General features: G+C 53.6%; 3 protein-coding genes across 5 annotated transcripts; all 3 read right to left on the minus strand.

The window, feature by feature from the left end:
* Window positions 1-469: 469 nt before the first annotated feature.
* Window positions 470-2,989, minus strand: ZGLP1 (zinc finger GATA like protein 1; the record flags this gene model as incomplete). Its single annotated transcript, XM_084249960.1, has 5 exons — window positions 2,735-2,989; window positions 2,127-2,492; window positions 1,168-1,253; window positions 770-863; window positions 470-599 (listed from the first exon to the last, which is right to left on the minus strand). Exons 1-5 carry the CDS (start codon window positions 2,866-2,868, stop codon window positions 470-472), a joined length of 810 nt encoding a protein of 269 aa, XP_084106086.1. The 5' UTR covers window positions 2,869-2,989.
* Window positions 2,990-3,505: 516 nt separating this feature from the next.
* Window positions 3,506-7,731, minus strand: FDX2 (ferredoxin 2; the record flags this gene model as incomplete). Its single annotated transcript, XM_084251281.1, has 5 exons — window positions 3,506-3,789; window positions 3,965-4,052; window positions 7,151-7,257; window positions 7,450-7,504; window positions 7,590-7,731. The coding sequence occupies 5 exons, from the start codon at window positions 7,729-7,731 to the stop codon at window positions 3,633-3,635; spliced, it is 549 nt and encodes a 182-aa protein (XP_084107407.1). The 3' UTR covers window positions 3,506-3,632.
* Window positions 7,732-9,173: 1,442 nt separating this feature from the next.
* RAVER1 (ribonucleoprotein, PTB binding 1) lies at window positions 9,174-21,438 on the minus strand (the record flags this gene model as incomplete). Of its 3 annotated transcripts, XM_084250327.1 has the most annotated exons (14): window positions 9,174-9,320; window positions 9,423-9,506; window positions 9,839-9,979; window positions 10,413-10,487; window positions 11,182-11,306; window positions 11,382-11,475; window positions 11,572-11,783; window positions 12,083-12,170; window positions 12,639-12,733; window positions 13,062-13,191; window positions 13,377-13,568; window positions 18,087-18,556; window positions 19,340-19,406; window positions 21,205-21,423. In XM_084250327.1, the coding sequence occupies 14 exons, from the start codon at window positions 21,421-21,423 to the stop codon at window positions 9,174-9,176; spliced, it is 2,139 nt and encodes a 712-aa protein (XP_084106453.1). The 3 variants fall into 3 exon arrangements, with proteins under 3 accessions (XP_084106453.1, XP_084106451.1, XP_084106452.1); XM_084250325.1 differs by having other exon boundaries at window positions 11,182-11,475; window positions 21,205-21,438; XM_084250326.1 differs by having other exon boundaries at window positions 11,182-11,475; window positions 12,618-12,733.
* Window positions 21,439-21,498: the final 60 nt, after the last annotated feature.

Raw genomic sequence — 21,498 nt, forward strand, 5'->3', positions numbered from 1 at the left:
TGTGGGGTGCTGGTACCTGTACATGACTATGTCTACTGTCTGTGTATGTGTGTGTCCCCTTCAGAACCCCAATGAGAAAGCACCTGCTTCCACATTCCCAGGTTCAGGGAGAGGCGGGTGAGAGTGCATGAGGTAGGATCCCCAAGTCACACTGCTCTTTCTGAGTAGTTCTGCTCTTTATTGTGATTGCTATTAACACTGGATATCACTGCGGAGAGCATTTCGTGAGGGGGGTGCTCATCCAAGCCTACAGGAGAAGGGGCCAAGTTGAGGAGCAGTGACCACCTGAGGCATGGGCTCTGGAGCCTGAGGCCTTGGTCTTCACCTGGGATCCCTGAATAGGGGAGAGAGGCAGAGAAGAGGTAGACTAGATCCCTTAAGACCCAAGTTCTTTTCCCTTTCCTCCTAGAAGAAAGTTTCTCCTCTGGAGAAACTGAGGCAGGAAAGGTTTGGCTGGGTGAGGAAAGACTTACCCTTCCTGAGTTGAGCCTTGGTGAGGGCCCAGGGACATCCCGCATCTGCCACATAGCCTCTTGGACTGGACATTTTTCCGGGGCACCAGCCAGCAGCTGGAACATCGGGTGCCATATTTCTTGTACCTGGGGTGGGGGTATAAGAAACCAACATTCAGGATGTAGCAAGAACCCAGAAACCACCAGGAGGGATCCACTTTCCCCAAGAGATGGGCAATTTCTCTTCCCACTACCCCACACTGGCTAAGCAGACTGATTTGGAAACCCACCCCAACTCCCTCCTCCATTCTGAGGACCTGATACCACAGGCATTGCAGAGAGGAGTCCCATCTTCTGCATCTCTCCAGAGAGGGGTCCTCTGGGTCCTACAGGAAGCACAGCGCCGGGGCCCTGAAGAAGCAGAGGCCAAAAGATAGGATCTTGTGGAGGGTCTCTGCAAAGGCCCACCCTCTGAGTCTGGGCCAGCACTGGATATTGCCAGATTTAAGATAGAGGGAAAGCCAGGAGGGGAGACAGATGGCAAAGCTCAGCAGAGAAGGAAGCTGGGGGTGGGGGTGACTCAGCCTGAGTGGAGGGGGGCACCCCCATTCCTCCTGGATAGGTCTAAATGGGGAAACAGGATGGGGAAGAAGAGAAGAAAGAAAAAAAATTTCCCCCACCCCACTATTTATAGCTCTACAGTCTCCAGACTCACCCAGGGCTTCACTGCCTCCTGGGCTGGCCTCAGGGCTCCCAGGGGCCACTGCAGGTGGACCCTGAGAGCGGGTGCTGCAGGCCAGGCTAGGGAATAGACAAGGCGTTAGCATTGAGGGATCTGCATCCAGTCCAGACAGCGCCCTTAAAGTGAACATTAACTATGAAGGTAACAGGCATCCCCCAAGGAAGCATCTGACGTCTGAAAGGTCTAGCGTGGTCGCTCATTACAGTCAGCATCATTGCCACTTTCCATACAATGAAACACTACTCCGAATGGAAAGCAAGGAGCTACCGATACATGCTACCACCTGGGTCAATCTCAAAACAATTCAACTGCGTGAAAGAAGCCAGACACAAAAAGTACATACTTTATGATTTGATTTATATAAAACTCAAAAAATTCAATTCTAAACTATAATGACATAACAAGTATAGAGATACATAATTAAAATATACATTTGACTATACGTGGCTTGTCTTCAACTATACCTCAATTTAAAAAAATGATTACTATTAAAGAGATGGTAAGCCTGCGGCCAGCTTGCCAGGATGAAGTCCAAGTTCATCCACATCCTCACCATGCGACCCTGAACAAGTGATTGCACCCTCTGTACCTCAGTTTCCACATCTGTAAAATGGGTTTCAATGAGCCCATGTATATCAAGTGCTAACTGTTACCTCATATTTTTGTTTTTTTCATGGGACAGTAACTATTATCATTATCAGAGACAACATCTCATGAAAAGGAGATCCTGGCTCAAACCTGGGTGTGACTGGTCATGGCAATGGGGCTGGGTCTGAAATCAGCCCGAGGTCTTGTTGGCACTGTGCCATCTGTAATGCAGGGCTGGCGCTAGGGGAGTCCATGACAGATGCCTGGGGGTGCCTGCCCCCAGGCCTCAGCCCTCACCATTACCATTTGCATAAACGACACCACTTGCCCCAACCAGCCCATACCTGTAGCTGGGTATGATCTGTAGGCTGGAATCCGGCTTTATCTGAAACCTCAGGGTCACCCCCTCGAACTGGGGGTCCACTTTCTCAGTTCCCCTTTGGGGGCTGGACTGCTTCCGGGGCTTCCTCTGGGGTGGAGCTGAAGAGATGATGGGAGATCCTGGGGGCCCCAGGCTGCAGCACTGCTGGTTGATGGGGGTCCACATATTCTTGGCATCCCTGGCCAGGGGCAGTGGTCCCAGTGTTCCCAGGGTCTTCGGCTCCCAGCAGGACTCCAGAGCCTGCTTGTCCCGCGCCAGGGACAACTCTGGCGTCTCTTGGAGGAAGCACAGGGTGGTGACCGAGTCCTGGCGTGCAGGCCAGAAGGACCTGGAAATGGGGCAGTGTGGTCACCTCCCTCACTGGGTAGCACCTGCACTAGCCTGAGAGACACTGGCAGGAGAAACTGTGTGGCCTTTGACCTTCTTATAACCCCAAGTATCCCCCGGGACCAGAACTTCATCTTTGTAAGTACCGGTAACTAACATCGTGACCTCTAGATAACCCCGGGAACCAGAGGTCACGACCGCCTGACCACTGGGCCAGGTTGGGGGAGGGGCTCCTCAACGCACCTGCCATTGGGTCTGCGGAATCCCGAGGTTCTTGATGTCTGCTGGGCCCGGGGCTCCGGGGATGACTTAGGGTCCAGGCAGGGCGGCGCCTGTAGCTCTCGCAGCATGAAGTCTGGGGCTGGTTCGGCCTCCATGGTGCCCCAGCCTAGCTCCCCCTTCCCTAATTTCGCCTGGCCCCACCCCCACCAGGCCCACCCGATGGGTCCCACCTGGGTGGGGCAGGGCCTGCGGTGGGGGGCGCTTCTGGTGGAGGGTGCAATGAACTCCACCTGCGTGGGGCGGGGCGGGCGCCTTAGCAGGAGGGGCTGGAATCCACCTCCAAGCCCCCACCCACAGGTCAGCCTTGGTCCCGGTCCCCTTCCCCTTCCCCTTCCGGCTTGCACACCTCTCCTGGATAAGGACCGCTAGAGCCCCTCCAAATCCCTCCGCGGCTGTGGGGGCGGGGCCTTGCCACGCTGACCCACGTGGGTCCTCCCCTCCCGGAAGGGGGGGATCCCAAGCGGAGGCCTTGGCTTCACCATAGGGTCCCATCACTGCCATGGGAGCAAAGAGTTGAGGGCCTAGAAGATGCAATTGTAGGCCAGGAGATCAAGGCGGGAGTGGAGTTGCCCCCAACAAAAACTCAAAATACTGGAGGCCTGTAAGACAGTTTTATTGTAGTTTCAATTAGATTCCACCACTCTCCACACCCCGATTCTCTGGGGGTCTAGGAGCGCCCGCTCCACCTGGCGTCCACCAGAGCCTGGACATGGGATCTCTGACGTAGGGGCTTTCGCCTTCTGGGTCCTTCCGACATTACTCTCGGGCTTGTCTATGCTCTGGGCGGGGCTGGCAGCTTGGCGATTCCTCCAATCCTGGCTCCGAAGCCACGGATTTCGGGATGGTCTGGTTGCCGGTGTCAGTGGGGCTTGGGAACATGGCCATCCACGTAGAAGTTCCTGGTGATCTTGGGCAGGGTGAATTCAGCCCCTTCCAGCTCAGGGGTCAGCACGATCTGGCAGCCCAGCCTGGAGTTCTCCTGGAGGAGGGGGGCCATATCTAGCATGTCGTCTTCTCTGGAGTAAGGAGGACAGCGGTTAGCGGTCAGATGGGCAGTGCCCTGCTAGCAACAGAGGTTGGAGGGGGAGAAAAGCTGGAGCTGCCCCCCACTGCTTCTCAGGTGGCCCACTGGACATAGTGGTTTGGTGGCAAGTCTTGCAGCTGGGAGCTGGGAGGGGCTGCTCTGCTCACCTCTCATCAGGAGGCGGCAGAAGGTCCAGGTGCTTCTCACTCACATACACATGGCAGGTGGAGCAGGCCAGGGAGGCTTCACAGGCCCCTGAGGGCATTAAGTGAGGAGGGTGTCAGTGAGGGACAGGGTCAGACAGGTGCCATTCCGTGACCAGTATAAGGGAGAAGCCCCTTGTTTCACCACATGCCCTCATTTGTCCCTCCCCGGCTTGCACACCCACTTGTGTGCCCCCTCCACCCTGTCATTTACTCAACTAGCTGTTTATTCAGCAAGCTGCATATAAGTTTGATAAAGGGATGTCTGGGGTGTTTCATTTCCCAAGGGCTCCCCAGCAGGCTAAGAACCAAATTGCCTATATACAGAACCGTTAATGAGCATGGACTTGACTTCAGTATAACAAAGGGTAAAGGCCATACAGGTTCCCTGTAGTCTGTGAGCCCTTGCTGCAATCCTGTCACTGCTGGGCAAATGTATTCCTGTCTCCCGAAGGAGGGGCAGGCTTACCGAGCATCCAATGCAGCAGAAGAAGGGGTCATGAAATAGGATTGAAAGATGCAGAACCTGGGTTTTTCTGTTTGCCCTTGGACATGCTCCCAACCTTCTGTGTGATCATCGACAACTATGCATGGGGATAATGTCCTTCCTGGCCTAAAACCTCCCAAAGGGTTTTCATACTAGAACAAAATCCAAATCAGTCCTTGAGATCCACCAACCCCCTCACTCACTTCACTTCAGCCACACTGGCCCCCTTGCTCAACTCCAACAAACCAAGCTCATCCTCACCACAGGACCTTTGCGCTTTCAGTACTCTCAGCCTGGAATGATCTCTCCACTCTTTCCATGGCTAGATTCTTCTTGTCTTTGGGAATTCAACTCGCTTGTCCTCCAATGGGCTATCTCCTGCTTCTTGTTCTGCCCCTCTCTCGTTAGTTCTCTTTAATTTCTGTAAAGCCATTGCTTTCTTAATCTCCAGGTTTACCTGTGCCAGACCAATTTTCCTTCTCCTCTCTACACTTGGCATTGAACGAGGCATGTTTTAAGATTTACTTACTTATGCATTCAAGAGCTGGGGTATAGGCAGGAGATGGCGGGGGAGGGAGAGGATTCACCAGAGATGGAGTGGGGAGCAGAACAGGCAGATTGACTGAAAGAAGCAGCAGGTGAGGCAGAGAGGTCTGCTGTGCCATGTGGATCAGCTCCCTGGAAGGGATTGAACTCGTGCTGCCCATAGCTTCATGGCGTTGAGACTTAACCCCTTGCGCCACCAGGGAGGCCCTGAATCTGGCATGTTTTATTTTTTATTTTTTTAATGGATTTTTTTTAAGAGATTTATTTACTTATACAAGCACTGGGTACAGTCAGAAGCATAGGAGGGTGAGAGAATTCACCACAGCCAGAGTGGGGAACAGAACAGGCGGACCGATGAAATACACTTCTAAGGGGAGCAGGGGGCAAGACAGGAGAGGTCTGTTGCGCCATGTGGGACCCTTGCACTGGCGGCCGGGGATCGAATTGGCACTGCAGAGGCTGCGGGCAGCTTCCCAGCCCAGCGCTCAACCACTGCGCCACCAGGGGAGGCCCTGAATCTGGCATGTTTTAGATGCTCAAAAACATTTGTTATAAGTGAGCTGGAAAAACTTCTTTCTCTTGTCGACAGGTCTGTTAGTGAGGATGGAGCTGCAAAGCAGTCTCCTGACCCAGGAGACCCTCCCTGAGGGATTCGGTGCACCCGTCCTATCTCCTGTGGAGAAACTTGTAGTATTCCCTGAACATCTCTTTCTCAGCCCTGTTTTCCACTTTGTTAGCATCCTAATCACAGGAGATGGAGATTGTACAATATAATTGTCCTAATTATTCACTGCACATTAAACATGTACAGGTATTAAGCTCTATACATAAGACAAATTTAACCCTCCATAGCAAATCATGAGAGAGGAATTAAATTATTCCATTCTATAGATGAGAAAACAGAGGCCCAGAGAAACTAAGCACCTTGCTCAGGGTCACACAGATGGGAAGAGGCAACATTTGAACACGGTATTTATTTGCCTTTAAAATGTATGCTTTTATCTCTTTTCTGGATGGCTGGCGACTGGATTCCATAACAGAACTTGCGGTAGGCCTACCCTAATTCTCCCCTCCCTCTACCAACACACAACTCACCCATGTTAAGAGTAAATCAGGGTCTTTATTACACCCACCCACAAATGAACTCATTATTTTTCAGAACACACTTTCCAGTTGCTCACAATATCATTACATGTTTACTCATGGAATTACTATAACTATTAGGATGAAAGTTTTGTGACGTGACAGGAGTCTTATCTGTTTTTGTACACTGCTGCCTGGCACAATTTTCGTAGGTGAGTAGCAGATAAAACAGATAAAACAGTAGCAGATAAAACAGAATCTAGCGTTGCCACTGATAGGACCTTGCACCAGGTCTACTTAACCTGGGGCCCAGCTTCACAAGGCATAAAATGAGATACAGTAATCTCCCCTATTGCATAAAGTTGTCATGAATATTCAGTCAGCTAATACATATTAACACGATTAATGTCTGTTATTCTCTTTTCTTCAAATACAGGTTTAATAACTCTTACATCTAAATACCATGATAGGCAACAAGGGTGAAAAAGTAAACATTCTCGGGAGATGACACAGAAGGGAACAAAACACAGAGGGCTAAGAGGACAATAAAACACTGATATGATGGTGTGGCTGGGGCATGGGCAATTTAGCTGGGCTGAGAGGGGATGAGATCATTAGGAAGAGGACATTTACACTGAGACCTGAAGGATGAGAAGGAAACAGAAGATCTGGTGGGAGAATACTTCAGATGGAAAGAGCAGCAGATGCGAAGGCCCTGAGGCAGAAATAAACCTGGCTGTTTGGGGACCAGCAAGAAAACCAGTGTGGCTAGAAAAGAGGGAAGGAGGAAGAGAATAAGAGCTCCCCAGAGGGTAGTGGTTTTAGTAATTTCTAATGTAAACTCAATAAACAAGTGTTGACTGAACAAAGGTTAAGAGGTGAGTAGGGGCTGAGAAGTCTGGATTTGGTGGCAAACCATGGAAGTGTTCTGTTCTCCACTGCGTGGTGAAATCATATCTAACTTGTGAAATTTTTTTTTTTTTTTTTGAACGCATGAACGAAGGCCTCCCCAATTCCCCGAGCCGGGTTCCCACCTTCCAGGTCCACCCCATGGCGCTGGGCCAGGTGGAGAACATTGTCCCCGACTCTGCCGCTCACCGGAATCCGCTGGCCTGATCGGTCTACGAATACCACGTTCACCCTAAGGACAGATGGGAGTGAGGATGCCCAACTGGAAGATGGGCCCAAGGGACAGATGGAACCTAGGGTTAGGTTAGGGTTTGAAGGGCAGGGAAATGGGGCGAAGTAAAGAGGGGCACAGGAATGCGGTTGTAGGGCAAGAGCTGTAGAGGAACTTAGTGGGATGAGAAACAAATTTGGCCCCCACACTCACACGTCCCCGGGGCGCTCCAGGGCGCCGGCTTCCTCCTTCCCCGCCTGGCGCGAGCCTGGAAAACACGGTTGGGTGAGTGGCCGCGCCACACCCTGCGGTGCTCAACGGGTTAACGCTGCCTGCCCGAGATAACCAGGTACCTGTCGCCCGTAATCTCCTGGTTGTCGCCGCCGCTGCCTCCCCGGACCCCCAAAAGCCCCCGGGTCTGTTACACCAGGTGCCTCTAGCAGCCCGCAGCAGGAAACCAGCATTCACACCTCCGCGGGCCACGGAGGCGGCCATGACAGGCGTCACGTGACAGAACGCTGAGCATGCGCCGTGATAGTTACGCGGGCAAAGCGCCCATAATCACCACAATATAAGCGCCTATCTTTGGATCCAGCCCGGGAGGAGTCCAAGCAGCGATCACCATAGGCGAGTAGGGTCGGGTCGCGAAGATCTGCAGGGCCCTCTCAGACCACCCACCCAGGCCCACTGTGTGTTCCAAGAACCAGCCAGCAGTTTTAAAACCATTTACTTACAAACTTTAATTCAGCAAAGGTCTGTGTGAGAGGATTGGGGGTGGACACCCTCCCACCTCCTGGAGTGGACAAGGACCCCCATTATCAGGGGAGGGAAGCTGGTGACCCAGCTGGCTTGGCACAGGACCCAGGGTCACCACAGGTGTATAGGTCCTGCTGGTGGGCAGGGACAGAGCTGATCTGCCTGGAGTTGTTGGTTGCCGGCACTGGACCAAAGGGAGGCCAGCTCCAGATGATATGGCCTAGGAATGATGAGGTGGAGATAATCTTCAACATGGGGGAAAGAGCAGAGGCTCAGTGAGATGCATGACTACCAGACAGACAGCAGAGGACTAGTTTAAGCTGGTAGAGAAAAGCACCCAAACCTGCAGGGGGGGCGGGGTGAGGAAGGGAGGAGGAGGGTAAGGAGTGGTAGGGTTGCTGGGCCAAGACCAAGGCTTTGGCCTTCTGTCCCTAGGGTGGGGACCCTTGGTAGAAAGGTCCTAGGCCAGAGCTATTTGGTCCTGAGTCAAGCTTCCAGAGCTTGGCATCTGAGAGGCTCTGGCCAGCAGGGCCTGGGGCCCAGCTTTAAGGCATCAGAAGGCCAGGGGACTGTGGCAGGGAGCCAGGAACCCGGAGGTGAAGCACAAGTTAGAGTAGGCCGGCAGGAGCTGGAGAGACCCATGCCTGCAGCAGACATGGGAGAAAGAGAAAAGGGCTGAGCTGTCTCAAACTGAAAAGTATGGAATGGAGACCCAGCCACACTGGATCTTGAAGGATTCAGAGCTGGGGAACATCCTGGATTGTTAAAAAAATAAAAATTAGAAAAGGAAACAAAAAAAAGTCAATTGTCAAAGTTAAAAAAGGGGGTCAGTCTCTGATCCTCACGGGAGGTCAGGGAAACCTCCAAGGCACTCGAAAGGCCAAGATACAGGAGTGATGAGGCAGGAGAGGACTCCCAAAAAGGTGGACACAGGCAGACACAGGGAGGGGAGAGCAGGCCAGGGCCTCTCTCTTAAGGCTGCAGGGTTTCCAGGCCAGGAGCAGGCCAGAGGTGCAGAGTGGCCCCAGACTCCCCCACATGCCTCGGGCTCCGGCTGGTTGGTCAGCGAAGTCTTTCAGAGATTTTCCTATTATCAAAGAGGGGGGGACCCACAAAACAAAACACCAGAAAACCCAAAAGCGATTTGGTGCAGGCCCTTGAGAATCTCTGGCACTGGCCCCTTAGAAAATCCTCTTGCGCTTCAGGTAGGAATCCGCATAGTGGCCGCCCAGGCCCTGTGAGTGCTGGCCCACGTAGCTGCCTTCTGGGCTGGGCTCAGGTGAAGGCAGTAGGTGAGCGAAGTTGCGCTTCTGGCCACTCAGTGGGGTCTGGAGACAAAGGGGAGAGGATGGTGCTGTGTAAAGGATAGTGCCTTACCACCCAGGGTCCACCACTCCCCAGCCCTGTGTGTCCCCAGCCCTCGCTTGTACCTTCAGCAGATGGCTGTGGCCGTTGGGCCCAGGGCTGAGGCCCAGGAGGCCTTCTCCAGAGCCCAGTGGGGAGGAGCCAACCACCTGGGAGAATTGAGAAAGGTGGGTAGAGGGGAAGCAGCCTCAAGCCAAGGAGAAGGGTTTCAGATATAAATCCTGCCCCTGCCACTTAAGGCCAGCTTCTTCATTTGTCAACTGGGGTGAATATCACCTACACCCTGGGCTCTTGTGGGAGGAAGTGAGGGCACCTGGAAGGCTGGGCAGTAATGAGTGTTGCACACACAGAGACAGGGAAGATGATCCACTTCAGCTTGATCCAAATAAGCCTTATCCCTGCCACCACCCAACCTTGGTTTAGGCACAAAGGGTCACAAGGGCCCCCTGCGGACCTGTCCTTGGCCAGGGAGCCACCTCACCTTGTTCAGGTGACTCTGCTTGAGGCCAGCTTGTAGGCCACTGGTGAAGTAGGAAGTGGGTGAGCCCGAATAGAAGTGGGAGAGGTGACCTCCACTGCCCCCGCCACTCCGCTCACTGAAGCCACTGGGTGGGGGGGACATCTGCAGAGAGGGGAACAGCTGAGTGAGGCAGATTACTGAAGTATTCACCTGCCTTTGCAGACCCACCCTCCATGTCTGGGCTTTGCCACATCACTAAGATTTGGCCAATGAGAACAGCAAGATGACAGAAGCAGAGCTTCCTGCCCCCTCCTCTTCCTCTGAGCTCTGGGACTAGCACCACAAGCATGGGTACATGCTGTCTGCTAGGAGATGAGCTCCATGTGGAGCAGAGACCACCATGGCAATGCAAGTACCTCTACCAGTCTGCTGACTGTAGAGAACCAGCATCCACAACCCCGCACTTGCACACACACACGATAAGGAGAAATAAGTGACATTTGCTAGTCTAAGCTATGAAACATTAGGCCTGTTTGCAGTGCAGCAAGAGCTAACTGATGCACCCAGAAGGGAGAGCAAAACAGGCATCTCTTACTCTGTGTCGGCTAGGTCCGTGAGGCCCGAGCGCTGGCTCTCGAGGGTGGGACAAGAGCCGCCGAGGTCCCACATCCTGAAGTAGAAGAAAAGCAATTTGGGTTGGGGTCTATATGGATATCACTCCTGGCTGAATTCATAGCACCATTTTATCAAGGAAGATGACAGTTTCATTAAAGAAAAGCAAAAGAGCCTACAGGGTGGGCTGAGACAGAATGTGTGCCTGACCCAGAGGGTGGCTGCACCAGGGCTTGGGAGACAGTTGTGATGAAGGTGGGTGGCCTAATGGGACAGGTGTTCAGAGTTTTCAAGGCAAGCTGGGCATCCAGGTTGTGTGAACTCTCATCAATTCTCAGATGTTAGTGTTGGCATTTCAGTTTTGGTTGTTTTTTTTTAAACCCAGCATGCACCAAACACAACACAGATGGCCTGGGCAGCCCCTTTGCAACATCTGACCCAGAGGAGCTTAGAACCGTATTAGGAATAGCTCCTCAGGGACAGAAACAGGCATCAAAAGGGAGAGAAGGACAGACAGGATGCTGGGTCCTATTTCTAAGAAGTAGAAGCATGGCCAAGGCCTGCAGGAGAGACACAAATAGACACACAGACACGATGCTGCGTCTAATATGCAGACAGACAGACAGACTTGAAGGCAGGGCCCATGTCTTACATATTCCCCACTGTCTCCCCAACACCTGGCCTGGCATGGTCAGAACTAGAGAATGATTTGTGCTCAGGAGACAAATGCCACAGGACAGCCAGATACTCACCGAGGGGTAATCGAAACCATAGCTGTCAGGCAGCCCTGGGTCAGAGGGCAAGCGAGCACTGGTGAGGGGGCTGAGTAGGCGGGACTTGAGCTGGAAGGCTTTGTTGCTGCTACCACCTCCGGGGGCTGGAGGGTTAGGCAGGGGGCCCTCAGCTGGGCGGCGGCTTCTCCCAGCGCCTCCCCAGGCCCGGGCCTCCTTACCCGCCAGGTTGCTGGCTGGAAGCAGGCTGTGTAGGTTCAGGTAAGGATTAAGGGGGATCCGGAAGTCCTTGGGGGGCTCCCCCAGCAGTGAGACCTATGGTAGAAGGGCCTGATTCATGAGGGCCCCTGGCAAGGGGATCCTCACGGGGCAGGAGGTGGGGATGGTGCTGTGTAAAGGATAGTGCCTTACCCCAGGGGGTGTAGGTAGAGGCCCACTGTCTTTCTGGAGGCCTCTGAGGCCGGTGCCTCGGAGCCCCATAGGGGCAGGGGGTGGAGTGAGCTGGGCAGCTGGGGGACCCAGACCCATGGCTTCCCGGTCACCCCCAGAAGGGCCAAGCAGTGGTGGCAGCAGGGGTGGTGGTTTCCCTCGCCGGGGCGGCAACTCCGGGGGCAGTCCTCCTGCTATAGAGAGAAGGAGGGTGTCAACAGCCCAGCCACATAAAGACCCCCTCCTCCTGGGGCTTTACAACCTCCAGTTGGATCAGGGCTAACAGCTTAGGGGCAACTATGTGCTGGGTACTGAGAACCCAGCATCAACCCCAGGCGGTTCATCTCACCATGGGAACTAACAAGGACCTGAGACCCAGAGAGATTAGGTCACTTGCCCAAGGCCACACAGCTGGGAATTTACATTCCCAGTGAGGAAAAGGGCTTGGTAAGAGGAAGCAGGGAAGGGGGGATGTAGAGAGATGGGAAGTTACCTGCAGAAAGCTCCCCAAGGAGTGGGTTGGCTGGCTGGGCCCCAGGCTGGTGGGTGCCCAGGGGAGAGTCTCCCAGGATCCCAGGTTTCTAGGGACAGATCAGTCAGCTGGAGATGGGGTGGGATGGCCTGGGCAGGTGTTGCCCAAGGTCTAGGCTATCACCACACCTAGTCTACCCAAACCCAAGCCTGCAGCCAGTCACAGGCAGACATGCAGTGTCCCCTCAATGGGCTATTACCCATCCAACTAGTCAGTGATGACCAAGGGCATCCTGTTTGCCAAGGCCCATTGGAGGCCCCGGGGAACCCAGACCATACACTCACCATGTCAGGCCTGTCACCCCACAGTCACACATACCCACACCCAGCCCCCTTGCTGATTATCATGAAAGCAGTGTCTACCACACAGTGCTGGGTCAGTCACAGGGAGGCTCCAGAGACCGTCAAATGGCTCAAGAGCCCACTGACAGCAATTCGTTGGCAGGCACAAGTCGTGTTTGAAACCGAAAGGGCTGAGGCTGTGGGACAGCATGCACTGGGGTCCCAAGCACAGTTACCTTTTGGCTCTGGGTCTGCAGGGCAAGCTGCAGCAGTGCCGTGGACAGGGCAGGTCCATTGAGCAGTGGCATGGTGGGGGGTGCGCCCAGGAGGCCTGGGGAGAGAATCATGAAATGGGTGGCAGCCTTGAGTAGCAGACCCACTTCCCAATTAAACATAACCCTGGGAAACTGAAGCTTTGAGAAGCCAATGAACGTGCTCAAGGAACGCTCCAGAAGGAGAGAATCCACCCCAGGGGAGGACAGTTCCTCTTTCCACCACCCGGCTTAGTTTCAGGCTGCAAAGCTTCTCCGCAAGAGGCCCCAGCTAGCTTCACCAGCCACAAGTCTCATTCCAGTCCCTGCTCATGGATATGGATTATTCAAAGCTCAAATGAGCAAGTCTCAGGAAGGTGCCCAGTTCTCAGGGGAGACCCGCCTTACCCTGCTTGCCTCCCGCATTGCCATGGAGCAGGGGGTTAAGCAGCAGCTGGAGGGAGGCAGAGGACCCAAGGTTGTTGAGCAGCTGCAAGATGTTGGGCTCAGGCAGAAGCCCTTTGCCCCGATTGAGGGCCTGCAGAAAAGAGCAGAAGGGAGACTCAGCCTATCTGCCACAGTCCCTGGGGCCTCAGTGCTCCCTGACATCCGCAGAACTGAGCAGGTGTCCCCTCAAGGGCCCTGATTTCTTGAGAGGAAGGCCTGGTCCCCTTGATCTCTATCCACACCCCACTCCAGCAGCCTCCTCCAGCATGCACTCACTGTGGCCTGGGCAGCAATGAGTGCAGCCAACATGCTACGACCAGGAGGCCCTGGGGCGCAGAAGGAGACACGCAGATGGCTGCCCGCCAGAGCCAAGCCATCTGCCCGCTGTTGCGCCTCTTCAGCCATTTCTGCCGTCTCATATTCCAACACTGCAAAGCCTTTCAGCTGTCCATCCTGACCATACGCCAGCTGCAGAGGAAAAGACAGATGTGAAAGCGCAGGAGACGAGGAGGGAAAAGCAGTGACAACAGTGACCAGATAAGAATCCCAGTAATGACAATATACCCCCTTCCCCCAGAGGATGGATTCTGGAAGAGCTCTGTCCCAAGTCCAGTTCTCTGTGTTAGCGCATCAGATATTCTCAATGGCCTTAAGACTGTATCCTACCCACCTTTTAGAGAGGACAACTGAGGCTCAGAGAGTCAGTGCCCAAGGTGGTGGGAGGGCGCAGCAGGGATGCTACTCACACAAGTAAACCTCCCTGTTTTCACGCCAATGCCACTTTGCGACTCTGATAAAGCATCAAGGCACAGATCGAGAACAGTATCCTCATGTGGCGTGGCTCAGACCAGGAGGGGCAGGCAGAAAAGTGGCTCCAGACCACCACAGACCACTAGCCTCAGACTGAGGCTGCAGCTGGGGCCAGCAAGGGCATACAGCCTGGGGGTCAGGCAGGTGGCCTGAGCTTGGGTTCAGGGCTAGAGATAGACGGTCTTAAATTTAAAAAAAAAAAAAGCAAGCAAAGGCCACTGTCAGTGAGAGGTGGGAACAGGCAGGCCACAGAAGCCCCTCTATCCCCCTCTGACTGCAGCAATTTGGTATTTCAGGCCTATGGCCCCTCATCTAGACCCAGGGGCCAGATGTGTCCCAGGACTGAGAATTTTTCAAAGATGAGAAAGAGAAGGAGTCGCACATCCTTTATACTGTCTATGAGTCACCCCCAGGGGCCTATAATCAAACCCATAAATAGCTCTGCAGTAAGAAGCAAAGGCCGGGAGCAATCCCTCTGCCCACCTGTGCCTATGCAGGTGCTTCTTTTCAACAACTCTCTCCTCTGCAGGGCAGCAGCTTTCCTGGCTGCCTGTGACCTGTACCATGCCCAGGCTTCTCTTCACTGACTTCCCTTAGCGAAGGCCACTCTCAAGGCCACCCACCTGCAACCATGCAGACCTCTCTTAGCAAACCTGTTCCTTTGGGGAGCTCTTCCTGCCCGCTTGTGTCTATGCAAGTGTCTTTTATTCTTCTGTTCCTTTCCCTAATAAACCTGTTCTTTAAATTTAAAAAAAAAAAAAAAAAAAGCAGCAGCAGCAAAGGCTACAGACAGCCCCACAGCAGTTCAGGTCTGACTCTGGTAACAGGTGAGTCTGCCACAAACTCATGGAGTAAGCTTCTTGGTTTTCAGGGCACCCACGGTACTGGAACTGTGGACAGGGCTGTCCCAGGGCAGCAGACATGGTGGAAACACACAGCTGGGCCCTGTACTCTCTGGGTTTGCAGGCACTGTTTCACTGGTCACAGAGGCAGGTGCTGTTACCATGCTTGTTTTGCATGAGGAAACTGAGGCCTGGAGAGACTCCACCCTGGCTGCAGAGATGCAGCTGGGTGCCCAAAGCCAGGTAGATGTCTTAAAGCAACTGGCCACCTTGGTGTCAGAGAGGTGAAAGAGGGAGCAATGACTGTCCTCATGTGAAGTGACAACAGTGATCAAGAATTCTGATTATGGGGCCTCCCCGGTGGCACAGCGGTTGAGCGCTGGGTTGCGAAGCTGCCCGCGGCCTCTGCGGCGCCGGTTCAATCCCCAGCTGCTCCCCGGCCACCTCTCCTGCCACCCGCTGCTCCCCTCAGCAGTGTACCTCGGTCCTTCTGCCTGCTCTGCTCCCCGCTCTGGCTCTGGTGAATTCTCTCACCCTCCCGCGCTTCTGACTGTACCCAGTGCATGTATAAACAAAACAAACAAACAAACAAAGAAAACATGCCCCTAAAAAAAAAAAATAATAATTCTGATTATGGGGCCTCCTTGGTGGCTCAAGGGGTTAAGACACAACCTATGAAGCTATCCGCAGCCACTGCTGTAAGAGTTCGATCCCCGGCCAGGGAGCTACCCACATGGCGCAGCAGACCTCTTCTGCCTCACCCGCTGCTCCCCTCAGCAGTGCTTCAGTCAATCTGCCTGTTCTGTTCCCTACTCTGTCTCTGGTGAATCCTCTCACCCCCCCACAACTCTGGTCTGTACCCCACTTCTTGTATGAAAATAAATAAATCTTAAAAAAAGAATCCTGGGCCTCCCCTGGTGGCGCAGGCGGTTGAGTGTCACGCTGTGAAGCTGTCCGCAGCCTCTACAGTGCCAGTTCGATCCCGGCCAGCTGGCGAGAATCCCACATGGTGCAGCAGACCTCTCCTGTTGCGCCTGCTGCTCCCCTCAGCAGTGTATTTCGTCAGTCTGCCTGTTCTGTTCCCCGCTCTGTCTCTGGTGAATCCTCTCACCCTCCCGCACATCTGGCCTGTACCCCAATTCTTGTATAAATAAATAAATCTTAAAAAAAAAAAAAAAGAATCCTCATTATGATAACCTCCCTCCCCCAGTCGCTGAGAAGGTGGACCCTGGGCACTGTCTCAAGCCCAGTTCACACTCCTCCTGGCCCTGAGTGATGCTCACACAGCTACGGTGTGGTGTGCAATGTGCTCCATCAGGGATGACATGGAGTTCATAAAGTGGAATACAGCAGTCACAAAAGGAAGGCAAAAGCTCTTTTGTCTGAATGTGGAAAGCTGCCCAAGACAAAATGGAAAAACCAAACAAATGCAGGCATGGCAACAGTTAGGTCAAAAAAAAAAAAAAAAAAGGTGAGTGCATAAGCACATGTGCATTGTTTGAAATGCTAATAAAACGTTGGTGGAGAAGACAAAATATTTGTGCAGGGACTGCAGGCAAAGGTGCTGGGGTGCTGGAAGGATCCTTCATGCTGACCCTTCTGAACATGCTGAAGTTTTAAATAAAACTTTTTGACTTTTTTACAACACCCGTGGTCTTATGATAGCTGCTTTTATACATGGCTATAGCACTAAAATATTTTAAAGCAACTTTGTGATGAAGCAATGAGGATCCGTAAATTGGCCTGTAAGTGGCAATCGAATGGGTTGCTATGGGATTCCTCTGGTGTTCTCATCTAGGTTATGTTGAAAATAAACACCTCCCACCAAGGACAGCAAACTCCCAGCTTGGCATCAGGCCTTCCTGGGAGGTGAGGGCTCCCAGTTAGGACCACCAGCCCCAGGGTGAGCTGCCTGACCATGACTCCCAGACTCTGACAGGTCATGCATATGCCTATGTTCTGACCTCAGTTTCTTCATCTGTAAGATGACTTGGCTAATGGGACGCACAGGGTGGCTATGAGGATTCTCAGCAGGGGTGGGGAAGAGTCACACTCCAGGAGCAGCGGAGGGAGGCTGGTGGCCTGGGCTCAGTGTGCCCTGACTGCCCCCAGGCAGAATAAGCTCTGGCCAGCAGCCCCCTTAGTAAGAACTTCACCTCTAGCCAAGGTCCCATGTCAAGGCCCAACACACATCTTCTCACAAACACATCCATCTTACAGATGAATAGAGATCTCACAGGGGTCAAAGTGCAGTCAAAACCACAGGGCTCCTAAATCCCCTGCTCCAAACCTCGACCTGCCTGACTCCTGAGTCTGGCTTCCTTTCAACTGGGATGTCTGGTATCAGTAGGCGATCAACAAATGTTTGATGAATTAAGTGGAGGAACAAAAGGGGCAGTTATCCCTAATCAATCACAAAACACTTCCAATCAGTATGAAGAACTGCTGAGAGGGCAAGGATGGACACCTGACTTCCCAGGCAGTAACATTCATTTACATGATGGGGGCAGGCCATACCCAAGGCCACTGAGCTAGTGAGTCCTGCATCAGCCTCATCTACGCTGTTCTCAGTCTCCAGAACCAGGTTGTCAGCTCTACTTTGCCCTAGCTGTATGACCCAGGGAACATTGCTTGACCTCTCCAAGTTTACTGTCCTAAAAATGGAAATAAGACCTACCTTCTGGGTTGTTACAGGATGAAATGACTGCAGGTACCATGATCAGAACCCAGTTGAATACGGAAGGAATGGTCCCCTTGGGGATCTGTGAACAAGGCCATCTGGGGGCTCTACAAGTGCTGGGTCTGGATTTTTTTCATTCCTCAGTACCTGTCTCAAGGCTAGGTGTGTACACACAGAAGTATTCAACAACAGGGATCTCTTTGCAACCCAATGCTGGGTGCTGAATCCCTTTTTATGGAGGAGGAAACCAACATTCAGGGAACCAGTGCCTTGCTGGAGGCACAAAGCAGGATTGGGATTCGGCCAAGTTTGACTTTCTGACCTTGAGGCTTAAATGGATGGTGGGCTCTTTTGAGCCGTCTCTCAACACCAGGCCTGGGGCCCGGAAGCCAGTGGGTACTCAAAATACATGTGATGAGTGAAGGGGTGAACAAGGCAGTGGGCAAGATTCACAACCAATTTCTATAAAACCAGCCTCACCTACACTTGTAGGGAGTCATCCACTGACCATGTGGCCTCTCGAACAAGAAACCCCTTTACTGAAAAGGAGCCCAGGAGATTAGACAGGGCAGGTGATCCTGGCCCCTCTGAGGTCCTCTGGGCTTGGGATTTACTCTCTTAAACCCCATATAGGGCACAGGGCACAGGGCTCACCTGGCAGAAGGTGGGAGTGTGGACAGCCGACAACGCCCGGCGCAGGGCATCCACATCACTGAAGCCAGGAGGCAGGCGATCAACACAGAGGCAGCGGGAATGGAGCAGGGCAGGCGTCAGCTGCCCAGCATCCGTCCAGTGCACATAGAGGGTGCGCAGACCCAGCAGCTTGCCCAGCAGGTCTGACTTGGCGCGGGCAGCTGAGTCCTTCTTCATGTACTCTGCAAAGCCATAGCCCTTAGAGTGGCCAGTGTGCTCGCTATAGACCAGGAAGCAGCGTTCCAGGCTGCCGAAAGGCCGCACCAGCTCCTCAAATTGCTGCTGTGTGAGGCTGGGGGGCAGGTTGGCCACACACAACAGGGCATCTGTGGGTTGCAGCTGCACTGACAGCTCGCGCTCCCGTAAGCAGCTCTGGTGGAAGGCGCTGATGGCGGCTTCGGCCTGCTCCCCATTCAGCAGAGTCACAAAAGCTGCAATAGGAGGGGGAAAAGGGTCAGAGGGGCCCAAGGCCTGCTACCCCCACCCACAGCTGATTGTCCCTACCTCCTTCTATACAAGTGGTGCCCTCAGAATATGACTAATTCCTTAGGGACCAAGGCTGATGAGACCTGTTCCTATCCCTGACCACCCAATGGAGGAGGCAGGTAGGTTAGCCATAACCCCCAGAATGCTCAGCACTATGATTTAGGGGTGGAGGTGGGACATCCAGGGCTCTATGAGGAGTTACTTGACCCACCCTGGGTGGGATCTGGATGGAAGAGGAGACTGCCCAAAGGGTACCTGAGGAAATGGCAAGGCTGAGCCTTAGACAAGATTTAAGGAAAAGACAGGCCAGGGTTAGGACCAGGTTCACAATCAGATTGGAGCTGGATGCCAGGAACCAAGCAGAAGCACGAAATCATGGAGGTGAGAGGAAGGTAAAGATGGAAGCATGTACCTGGTGGAAGCAAACGGAAAGAGGGGCACCACCACTCCTTAGAGGAGGCCTTACAGGAGAAGACCAGACAGGCCTGGGTGACTGGCTGGCTGTGGGGGGGCACAGGAAGGGGGAAGACCAATGCCAAGGGATCTGGGTAGGTAGTCAGAGGAGAAACGCCCAGGATGAGGGACAGATTGGGACAAAAGCATGTCCTGTGCTGGCCTAGGAGATGATTCTGGGCCCAAAGGTCAGGAGAGGAGTCACTGTACCAGGACCTTACCAACTTCAGGGGTGGTCACTCCCTGCTGCCAGCCCACCCCACAATTCCACAAACCTGTCCCTTTGTATTTGTCCACAAAACAGTACTTGAGCTCATAGTCGCTGAGCAGGTCATGCACTTCCTGCAAAGATAGAAACCAAAGGACAGGGAGTTATCAGAGGCTAAATGCAGCAACCCACTGCCACCTTCATGTGAACCAGCTACAAAGGCAGGTCAATTATCACCCCTGTTTTATAAATAAGGACACTGGGGTTCCAAGCGGTTGCGTTCCCGAGGCCACTGGGTTATAACTGCAGACACCAAGCTGTTAGCCAACTCACTCTTGGAAAGGCAGGTGGGTCTGAATTCAAGTCTATAGCATAGTCCCTTAGAAAAGTCCCTTAATCCATCTGAACCTTGGTTTACAAGAAAGACTGTTTCACAACCCTACAAGTGAGGTAGTAAACCCATTTTAGAGACGAGAAAACTAAGACTCAGGGAGGTGAAAGCACCTGTTAAAAGACCCTGTTGGTCGAGACAGCAGCAGGAATGCCATCCAGGGGGACCTGACTGGGGATCCTATTTACTTAATAAGGCCACATCATGTGGCTTGACATGCCTCCCTATTCCATCCTATTGACAGGATTGCATTCTTGCAAGCCAGTGGTAGGGGTGAGGCCTGGGGCCTCACACTGTGCCAGACACACTGTGTACTCTAAGGAGAGAATGCATGTTCCAGGTAGGAGATGGTGGGCATTGGGAGGACTGGCTCTAGAAACAAATCATATGCTTAGTGGCACCTGCCACAGGTCTGTCTCAAAGTCACACCCCTTCCATTTCAGGCCTCCACTGCTGGGGCCCCACTAGTCATGTACCCTCCCATGGGCTAGGAGAGCCAGTGGAGGGCAAGAGTGCTGGTGGGACAGAGAACAGGAAATTCAATCCACCAAAGTAGGGCAGGGCAGGCTAGAAGCAATCTCGCTGGGTCCAAAGAGCACTGGGAAGCCAGGTGCAATGTAGGCACCAACAGACGGACAGCCCTGGCCAGAAGATCAATCAAGGGAGGCCCTACAGAACACTGACCCCCTTTTCCCGTAGGTGTATGGGCTGGAAGCAGCAGACAGCATTTTTCCAAATTAATCCTGGCGCTGTGGGGAGAAGAATGACCCCAGGGGCAGCTACAACTTCCGGAGGGCTCTCTGGGAGGAGTTAAACCCGTACAATGGAAAGGCATACTTTAGCCAACCCTGAAACCTCTGCATATAAGGTTCTGTCATCCGACAGTACAGGGGGTGGGGAAGACCCTAAAAAGAGAAGGGAGCAACTAGCTATTTTTTTTAAGATTTATTTCTTTATGCATATAAGCGCTGGGATACAGGCCAGAGGTGTGGGGGGGGTGAAAGGATTCACCAGAGACAGAGTGGGCAACAGAACAGGCAGACTGACTGAAATACACTGCTGAGGGGAGCAGCGGGCGAGTCAGGAGAGGTCTGCTGCGCCATGTGGGTCACCTCCCTGGCCGGGGATCGAACTCCTGCTACAGTGGCTGCGGACAGCCTCATAGGTTGCGCCTTAACCCTTTGCGCCACCAGGGAGGCCCCGCAACTAGCTATTTCTGCAGTCCCACTTAAAATGCCCATTCACAATCGCCAAACGTGGTCAAAGTTGCACGTCCCCTTCCATTCCCCGCCCCATTCAATCTCTCGACCGGGTCCAAGCCTGTGGTCGCCCCTAGCAACGTCCCCCTTCCGTACAAAGTTGGTTCTTCCCTGCACCGTCCCCCCCCAATCTCGCTCTTGGTCTCTCCCGACCCCGCTAGGGCCCAGCACTCGGACCCTCCCGACGACGCCCCCGTCGCACGCTAGGGTTGGTGTCCTCCGGTCCCCCCGCGCACGCGCACGGTGGTAGTTCCCGCCACGCTCCCACCCCCCCCCCCATACCTGGTTGGTCACGTCCCCCGGGAGGCCCCGGATCAGTATCTTGCGGCGGTTACGAAATTGGCGCTCCGTGTGTTCCAGGCGTTTCCGGATCTCTTCTGGATCTAGAGGCGGCAGTTCCTCTTCGGGAGCCCGGCGCTCGGTGGCATCATCCGCTTCAACCTCGGCTCCAGCCTCCGGGCTCAGCCGGGGCCGGTGAGTAACGGACACGTCGGCCGCCATCTTGGGAAACCCGGCGCCTACTGGGACTAGCGAGCCGGGGCGGAGCGGCATAGAGCGGCAACTAGGACGCGTCAG

This window comes from Talpa europaea (genome assembly GCF_964194135.1).
Source record: "Talpa europaea genome assembly, chromosome: 12".
Classification (NCBI taxonomy): domain Eukaryota; kingdom Metazoa; phylum Chordata; class Mammalia; order Eulipotyphla; family Talpidae; genus Talpa; species Talpa europaea.